Source organism: Osmerus eperlanus, chromosome 17 (assembly GCF_963692335.1).
Source record: "Osmerus eperlanus chromosome 17, fOsmEpe2.1, whole genome shotgun sequence".
In the NCBI taxonomy this organism is placed as follows: domain Eukaryota; kingdom Metazoa; phylum Chordata; class Actinopteri; order Osmeriformes; family Osmeridae; genus Osmerus; species Osmerus eperlanus.
Genome location: NC_085034.1, coordinates 10281994 through 10291914, shown reverse-complemented (window position 1 = coordinate 10291914; position 9921 = coordinate 10281994). Strand labels below are relative to the sequence as shown.

General features: G+C 44.4%; 1 protein-coding gene across 1 annotated transcript in view; it reads left to right on the top strand.

Annotated features, from left to right (window-relative positions):
• Positions 1-3828: 3828 nt before the first annotated feature.
• ano2b (anoctamin 2b) overlaps positions 3829-9921 on the top strand; it is a 40116-nt gene continuing 34023 nt past the window's right edge. The window contains 4 exon segments of the mRNA XM_062483674.1: positions 3829-3941; positions 4725-4894; positions 6617-6658; positions 7488-7802. Of these exon segments, the coding sequence (XP_062339658.1) occupies positions 3908-3941; positions 4725-4894; positions 6617-6658; positions 7488-7802 (561 nt within the window). The 5' untranslated portion in view covers positions 3829-3907.

Genomic DNA, 9921 nt, shown 5'->3' with positions numbered 1-9921 from the left:
CTGTCTCTACTTTTTTTCCTGTCTCTTTGAAGGCCTTGTGTTCCAGCATTAGGGTGGATGACAGGGCCCGGGTGGGAATGTGACAGTTTTTTCCTCAAAACAAAGGAATCAATGTGAGTGGTGTGTCTGATCAGCCCACTGCTACTGTTCCTGATGCACACATGCACAAACATATGCGAGTACACACAAACAGTAACACACACACACACAAACAATACAAAATGTCTCTCTGTCAGCCTCTCTCTCTCTCTCTCTCTCTCTCTCTCTCTCTCTCTCTCTCTCTCTCTCTCTCTCTCTCACACACACACACACACACACACACACACACACACACACACACACACACACACACACACACACACACATAGACAGACTCACACCCGGAAGTCGTTGATGAAGCTATAGGCAGGGTGAGAATTAAGGGGGGGGTGGGGGGGGGGGTGGTTGGAGGGGTCTGACCCACCTAATTAAGACTTGGACCCCCCTAAAAGAGGAAAAACAACAAGTCGGGGGGGAGGTCGATACACGCCCTGGAGAAGAAGTTGACCCCCCCCCCCATTGTCATTGTATAATTCGCACTCTGGGCATAGGTTCTATATGTACTGGCAACAACTCATGACAACAATAGGCCACGTCAAAATGCTTGTGTGTGTGCGCGTTGCCTGTGTGAATTCGTAATATTTTGCCAAGTCAAGCTGAGTCCTTTGGAATGCACTACAGATGATGACAAGGATGATAATAAACAGATTAAGAGTCATGACATCAATGTAGATAGGAATATGGGTTACCAGATGGCGCGTAATCACACCAATGTTACGGTTCTGAACACGCAAAGGCTATTTCCCACTGTAGCTCACACAAATGGTCAATTTATCCAATGCCATTTTGGAGAAAATACATTTCTTTAATCCGCCTTTAGGCGATGCCTCGTTACTTTTCATTGCGTGCCCTGGACCATCGTTCTCACTTCTGTTCTAACTTCTCTACAGGTCATTTCTCTGATGAGGTCTGTGCGCTCTGAGCTGACAGTTAGGTTCTGTTTTGCGGGACAGAGACAGACAGAAAGAAATATCGAAAGAGATAAAGAGAGAGAGAGTGAGAGAGGGAAAGAGAGAGAGAGACAGACAGACAGCATCACGGCGGTGGAATCGAGTCTGAGCGCAGGATGAAAGGCTGCGTGTGTTCGTTCTGAAACAACACGGGTCTTAACGAGTGCCGCTGCACCCCCCTCTGTATAGCGACAAAGACTCCCTTCAAAAGCCCCCACCCGGCTTGTGGGGTGATGCAAATTCTAGAAAGAAGCAGGAATTGTCAGGGCACGGTCATATAAGGAGAGGAAGGCCTATTTCCACAAAAAGACATCAACAATGAAATGGGGTGAGGACGCCTCACGATTACCCCAAAAATCGGTTTATAATCTGAAAAATGGCAGTGGAGGAGCAGGAGCTGGAGCGTCTATAGGTTCAGCACGGAGAAATTGCAAATATGTACAAACTTCGACATGTTATCGTTGGGGAAAACCTTATCTTGTTTGATTGTATTTACTTAGTGGACACTTCCTGTATGGAACATAATTCGAAGTGTTACAATGAGAATATTAATAACTTTACCAATCTCTCCATGCTGACCCGGATAATAATCTTTAGGTCAGATAATTTTATATCTTGACATGATTGAATCGATGTTGATCCAGAACGCTGTACTATCTCGCTGTACTACCACAGGAGGGCAGACCTTCTCCCAACACACAATAGATATGGTGTCGCAGTCAACATTATCTGTAATACTGCACATGGCCACATGATGCCACTATATACAGTGCCATCCCGCAAAACTTGTGGAATGGTCTCAAAAGGTCATCATGATTATCATCATCATCATCATCATCATCATCATCATCACCAGGCAAGTCCTTCTGGTAAACCGAATAACCTCCTGCCCAATATTCAGAGACTTGGTGCAGGTCTTTATCAAGGGCCATTTTATAACCCATCCTTCTAAATATAAATTTCCTGTGTGTGTGCGTGCGTGTGTGTGTGTGTGTGTGTAAGGGATTGAACGCGAGGGAGGCAGCCAGAGTAGATGAGGATGAATGAGCCGTTGAGGATCGACTCCTCAGGCTGGAGCATGTGACATTTTCTCCATTCTTCTTCTTTCCAGGAGGAAATTAACCAGATCGGGAGCAGCAGAGGAAATGTGTGTGTTTGTGCGTGCATCTCAGGGAGATGTGTAGGTCTGACACACTTCAGTCTATTTATGGGACATGCCTTTAAGTGCCTTGATGAAGACAGGTTGAAATCTTCTCTCATTCTATTTTGGAGGTGGCAATGGACGGATGGATACATGTGTGGATGTAATGGTGGGTGGAGGATCCCTGAATGCCATCTGTGCCAACTGCGCTGCTACCACAAAATACGTATGAATTGCATGCCAGTGGTTGCCCCGAATTACTGTGTACATCCACACTCGTAATATTAAAGCTTAATTATGGTGAAAATCAGTGGCGGTTCTAGACAAATTTTACTGGGGGGGCCAAGGGGGGGGGGGGGCAGTGTTTAATCAGAGGGGCACATAAAAAACTGAAACAAATGATATTTAAACATTAAATACTTTAATTTTGCTTTACATTTAAATCATACAAACGGCTCTGGCTCTCCCTCTTCCAGCTCCTCAGCTCTCTCAATACCTTGATATGTTTCTCTAACTTTTTTATTTACTGGGGCAAAAAAAGGCTGCAATGTCCCTTCTTCGTTTCATGATGACTACTAGAAGAAGAAAAACGTGTAATTATTATTTTTTTAATTCATTTTTATTCAGTCAGCTCAGGGGGGCCACAGGGGGGGCCAGGGACATTTTTACAGGGGAACTGGCCCCTGTAGGCCCCCGTGTAGAACCGCCCCTGGTGACAATACTGTCCTTGAACACAAAGACCCAGACTGAGCGTGTCCTAGAATATCTCTCTATCAGTCCAAAGAACCAAAAGTGAAATGTCAAACAGATTTCTACAACCACAACATTATCATCCGAAATCGTGATATTGAAAACGAGACCTTAAAACCGTTTAAAGTTGAACTTAACAGTATTCCTTACCTCTATTTAAACTCTTTAATATTTAACAAGGATCAAAATGTCAGCGGTGCTGGGGGAAACCGGAGACACAGTGCCGTTAGCGTGTGTGTATGCGTGTGCGCACGCTGTGGCTCTGATGTTTAGTGTAGGCTACCATATCAAGTATAGCCTACTCTAAACGACAGAATCCGCTTGCAACGCGATCTTGTATCTCACACTCTGTACATTTAACGTTTCTCGCCTCTACTTGGATAATTAGTTTAAAGATGGTCAATAGACAAACAAATTAGACTTTATTGCCGATTTCGGTAATGTAGACGATCTGTAGCCAATATTACATTACGATCTGTAAAACATTCTGGTGCAACTGAGGACAAGGCCACTAGACCGATTCCTAAACCAAACAGAGTTTCTCGGGCCGACTCTAAACCCTGTAAGACCCCTTGTTGTAAAATGACAACGTCACCTTTAGCTCTTTAATTGCTAATTTCTTTTTTTTGAAAGACCAAATGTATCCAATTGCATTGCAAGGCAAGACAATAGGACCCATTGGTTATGTAAATGTGGTCGTTCAAAAAAAAATCTTATTTGCAAATGTGTTTTTTGGAGAGCTAAAGGTGATGTTGAAATTTTAAATCGGGTTTTACAGGGCTAAGCCTTAAGTTACCCAGTAATTGAGGCCAGGAATTAGCCCCCATGACCTTAAGCCTGCACCTTCTAAAACGAGAGAGAGAGAGAGACAGAGAGAAAGAGTAGTGAGAGAGTGAGACAGGATTGTGCTTCCTTACATCATTGTTGCCATCCCCGTTCACCTGTCCGACAGTCTATCAGCGGCGCCATGGCGCTGCGCAGGTCACCGTCCTCCTACACAGGTGAGTATGATAGATGTCACATCTCCTCCCGAGTTCCCTACTTATAGAATAGACACATTAGAAAGACTAGTCTTGCCCCTCCATACGGTCACTCGTCGCCCCTTCAAGCCGCGTGGGTCAGGACGACGGGAAGCGGCGCGCGTGCAGCGAGGTAAACCGTGGCGCAAAGGGACGCGGATAAATTAAATGTGTGTCTACAAGACAGACTACTACACTGAAGAAGAGTTACACTTAAATAAATTATGTACGCTTTCAATGTATTGACCGAAGTCGAAGCTTAGCGCTCTTAAGCGTTTAGTAGTATTTACTGTTCAGCCTATTTTAGTGACCCGGTAAAAAGGTAAACATCCCGGCAAAATGGCAAACCATCACCTTTCTCGTGCTCTGTAGAAATATTTTTGCTTCAAGCAAAACACCACAGGACGCATTGGTCATCTCTCTCTTTGAAAGGCGACACTTTCTTGCGGCCGGGGGACTCACACCACACTTTTCCTGTGTGTGTGTCTCTCTCTCTGTGTGTGTGTGTGTGCTTGTTTGTAAGTGTGTACGTGAGTGTGTAAACGCGCTGGACCATGTTTTCCAGTCCTGTGGTCATAGAAACAGGAGGGCCAAATCAGAACACTCCGCTCACAGTGGAGCTATCCATGGTGCTGAATTGAAGAACAGAGCCACAACGTTACTATGGATACACTCTATCCTAAAAAGAATCACAAGTTTACAGTTTCACACAGGCAAAAGAAGGCAGGCAGTCCATGTTAACCCATACATGTAAATATTTTTCAGAGTTGTGGAATGGAGTCCCACACCCCGGAATCGCGACTGCCCAGAGCAAGTGCTCCTCCATCCAAAGCATCCACAGTCTGTCTCGCGCCTTCTCCAGGGGTCGATTGGACTCGCAGTATTTTTACCGTGACGCTGACCCCCACAACTGCGAGATTAAGATGCCACAACTAGTAGGTATATGGCACAGGGAGTGACGACGCAGGGTTTAGTTATTGGGGTCCGTCCGAATCTTTTTCTCCTCCTCCTCTACCACCGTTAGGAGGAAAAAAATTGGGACGTTATTGTCACTTATGATGTGTAGCCTACAAGAAAGATGTATCTTTTACCGCATCACACTTATAGGGTGTTGAAAATGTGAGTGCGGTAGGTAAACATTTCGGCGGATCTCTTTACTTTTGGAAGAGCACAACATATTGCATTTTCAGTGTTCGACATCCTTTCATATTTTAACATTTTACAAGGCGAGGAACTCAACATCATCCATAATAATGTAGTTTATAAGGTACAAACTTTAAATGGCAGATAGACAGGGTAAAATAATGTATTCTCTGACTTGAATTAAGTAGTTGCGAACGTGTTCAGCTCTAATTACATTGTCATGTCATTGTTATGTCGTAACATAACGCTAAACATGTTTACTCCCTTTCTTCTCCTATTGCCTTGATACGTTTATCTTGAAAACGTTCACTAAAGTCTGAATAAATTCAACTATAGTAGGAGACGGACACTGGGAAGAGAAATAGAAAATAGATTTAGGTTCTATTATATCATATATTCGTTTCAGTTGATTGGGCAGATCTAATTGGGCGTCGGCATAGGTGTGAGAATTACTTCCGCATAGGATACACCTGTTTATTCTTCGCAGCATCAGTACTGTACAGGGAAGTCGTCTATTAATATGCAGTCTCTGGTCGCATCCGTCGTGAAATGCTTCGAAACTGCTGTTTAACCAAGACTGGGACAGCAGGTAATTTATCCAAAGTCTTTTGGATTATGTCTCATCTCAAGAGTAATCTATCTAATAGAAGAGGACTCGAAAGCGGACGTTTGTAATATCTGAAGTCGACTAATGGGACGCAGTCAGGTAGCCTACTTCTTTTCACGAAATGTTATTTATCAGGTCTTTATTTAAACCAGGAACATTTTCATTTTTTTGTGAGCACAACAGGAACATCTGTGGGCGGTCTCACACAACACGAAAAAAAAGAGGGCAAACTAGGTTTAGCAAACAACTTAACAGGCTGCCACGAAGGTTGGTTGGATCGTTCTAGAGCCAGGGCAGGGTTACTTGATGATATGCCGGTTGTGGTGGCTTAGCAATCAAGTAGGCCCAATGCGTCACACCGACACTAGGCTATTAGTCAATGTACTTGCTTGGTTTGATGAGTCTGGCTATAAAGGCTGTCAAGGGGAGACGTTTATTTTTAATTTCTTTTAAGAGAACGTTATGTTCGTTCCACTCAAGTTTTCAAGCCTGATTGCAAAACCGACCGAAGCGCATGTGTGGTCTGCTGCACAGGTGTCCCCTCCTTAAGCGAATGATCGATCTGACCAATCACCGGTTACCTTGGTGATACCGAGGTGCGCTCTGCCAAATTCCTCGGCAGAACTTGGCTGCAGCGGCAGTGCGCTTGCAGTATTGAAATCAGACGACTATGTAAAAGAGAGATGGGTATCGAATGATAAGGCTACTTAGCTTGACATCCAGAATAGAAAAGAAAAAGCTGCTTTCAAGGTGAAGCCATCACAGCAGAAGACATGAGACGCTCCTACGTCCTTCGACGGAATATCAAAAGGACTTGGGGTGTATGTTCTTACAATGTTCTTAGTGCACTCGGCAGATACTAACTGTAACTTGTTTTGTTCCTGTTCTCTCATCTGCGTGCCCCAAGAGCATCAGCATGCAACAGTCTTCGAGTGAGGACAAGATTCCGGTAAGTAAGACTGAATCATATATACAGTTGTAAAGAGACAATAGGTTAGGTGTTTCTTTGCTTAGTTCTAGTTTTTAATCTGCAAAATGGGTCGCCGTAGCATTACGGACGTTATACGTCTGTAAATGTGGATACGTGTGATATTTAAATTAATACTGTATTTTTTTTTTTTTTTTTTTTTTTTTTTAAATTTATGTTAGGTGTTTCTTTGCTTAGTTCTAGTTTTTACATCTGCAAAATGGGTCTCCACTACATGAGTTCTTGAGTTTCATTCACAATGACATTTGAATCAGGTTTTGGTTGGTGTAGTGATGATTTCTAATAAGAAAGAATTGTTGGTAGCCAAAGAACTTAAATGCTTGCTTATTATAAGATTATTACAAATGTTTTATTAGTGCAGGCCTGGATCATTATTCCATCAAAGCCTAGTGCTTGGAAGTCAAAAGAACAACATGGGTAGGTTACAGAGTGACTTAAACGCAATAGCCTATAGTTTCCGTATAATCCTTTCCTTCTATAGGGCACAGCATGAAGTTATCTAATCTTAACATAGAATACTACTGTGTCCATCTTCTGTCCTCATATCATGTACCATGACAACATCATAACTCACCACACACTTCAAGCAGAGACTTGTCTGAAGTTCGATACCTCATGTCAAATGTAGAACTAAGGAATGTAACCACAACATGACCTACAGTATGACCTTGGCGCAACAGGTGCCAATACAGAACTCCAAAACTCCTAATATCAGTTGGGGGCTGGCCAAACTCGTAGAAGACCTCTGCTCCGGAGCACCAAGGCTCAGCCCCTCTCCTCCTCCCCCTAGGTGGTGGGTGCGGACCCAGCCGTGCAGGCCGAGTCGGGGCTGCAGTACTTCTCCGACGGCAGGAGGAAGGTTGACTACGTCCTGGTGTACAACCAGCGCAGGCCTTCCTCTGTCAGGCCGGCCTGCAGCGCTCCTCCTCACCGCATCTCCGTCATCTCCAATGGCAACTTCCCGCCCCCGGGAGCGCCGGGGGAGGTGTGTCTGGAGTTGGGGCCCGACCCGCCCGACCCCGGCGACGGGGACATGGTTCTGATCCGACAGGAGTTTGAGGCCATCCTGCTGGAAGCTGGGCTGGAGATTGAGAGAGACAGTGAGGTGAGAAGGGCTGCTGCATGTGTGTGTGTGTGTGTGCATATCTGTATTCGTCAGGCATACACGTTTTCACATCTGTGAAAGGCTTTAATAGCGCATCCTTGCGCTTATGCTGATTTTGAAAGACTTTTGACAAGGGATGTGACGAGATCTCATGCCACAATATATTAAAATATGACAATATTTCTCATCAAGGTGAAAAGCTGTCGCGTAGTAGTATGTTATCCATCCGGTTTGGGTACCAGGTTGGAAACAATACATGGCGACAGAGTGACAGACAAGACACAAACAATATGTGAAACACTGTTAGAAAATATTACCAGCTAATGAACACTAGAAAACCACCACAGCTCTCTACTGAAATCAACCACACCTTTGAAGAAAACACTGAAAGGCTAGACAGCGCTGACAAATACCTTCTTTGATTATGGTTGCACTTAAAAGAGACTTTTTTTTATTTTCAATTTGTGGAAAGGAGTTCAGTTAGAAGGTCACACACAACTTCAATTAGAAGTTAAAAGCACATGCATAGTTCATGCACACTTATAAGGTCTGAAGAAATTCATACAGGAGAGAAGGAGCCAGTCAGTTGAGTTGGTGGAAAAATGTTTTACAGTGCTTGCATATTGTTCTGTCTTTTACTGCACATCATTATTCATACTCAGAAAGTAAGATACTCAGACTTTCATTTCAAGATGATTAACTAATGCTTGTATTTCAAAATGCACCTGCATTGTTTAGCATTTTGTGACTTTCAGTCAAAGAAAAGGCAATTTTCCCAGTCATGTATTTCATCATTGAAGTTTTCTTAAAAATAGGGTTGAAATATAATCTCGTCTTGTTCTCGTGCACCCAATATTGTGTATTGTCTCTGAGCTGAGTGTATCATCACACCCCTACTGTTGACAAAAGACATGATTGGGAGTCAGGTGGCTGAGTGGTTAGGGAATTGGACTAGTAATCTGAAAGTTGCTGGTTTGATTCCCTGCTGTGCAAAATGACTTGTCCTTGGGCAAGGCACTTCACCCTACTTGCCTCGGGGAGAATGTCCCTGTTCTAACTGTAAGTCGCTCTGGATAAGAGCGTCTGCTAAATGTAAGTACATATTTCTATAGATTTAGTCAGTCAGTGGGATTAAGTCTTAAGATACCGGTGTCCTGGGCCTCTTTAATGAAAGAGTTGCAATTGTAGTTGGAATCGTTTCGCTCTCTCTTACCGTCAATGCGGAGCTCAGAGGGAAGAGTTGTTGGGAGATGGGATCAGCACTTTTAGGGTCAAGGTGTTCATTTGTTGATTCCCGCATTCCCAGGTCTGAGAGATCCTTTGTGGGGGGGAATTTCGAAAGGGTGAGGGGGGCACGGGTTTAGGGTTAGTCCTCTTGTCATCTCATCTCTTGTCTCCTCCTCTCCTCTCCTTTCTTCCTCTGTCCTCATATACCCATCTCTCCTCTCCTCTCTCCTGTTTCAGTTCACCCCCCTTGTTTCTTTTCTTAGCTCCCATCCTCAGTGTAAATGCCACCTGCAGGAGCAATTGTTTGGCATTTAAAAGGTGCCCCCCATATCTACACCCTGGGGGGTTCCTGTGTGTTGTGGGCTAGCGCCATAGGCCGCAGCCACTAGCATCTCTTCCTCTCATCTCTCAAACATCGCACTCTTGCAAGTCCCCGTCTTTGGAGGGATTTCTCAGTTTGTATTTGAGCGATACTGAACCAAAACAGGAACCACAACGCGTCTCCCACGAATCGTCTTTTTATAGGGGAGCACCTATTTAAAAATGACTAAATGTAAATGACTAAATGTAAATTTAATCTGTGGCAGAGCTCTTGCTAGCTTTCAGGTCAGTGGGAATTCCTCAAATGTCATCCCTGCCAAACTCACAGGGTCACCATGGTGCCCGTGTGCCACCCCCGCAGAACCCCCCTCCCCGTCCATCCTGGAGCACAGTTGTCCCTCCCTCCCTCCCTCCGACCCCCCCCCCCCCCCTCCCCTCCAACCCCCTCACTACGACCTAGTTACCCCTCCTACAGAGACGGAACGCTAATTGGAATGTTGTGCACTAATTAACCTTCTCTAGAACACACAGTATTTTTATCCTCCAATTTCTGCGCAGGGACCGAGGAGGG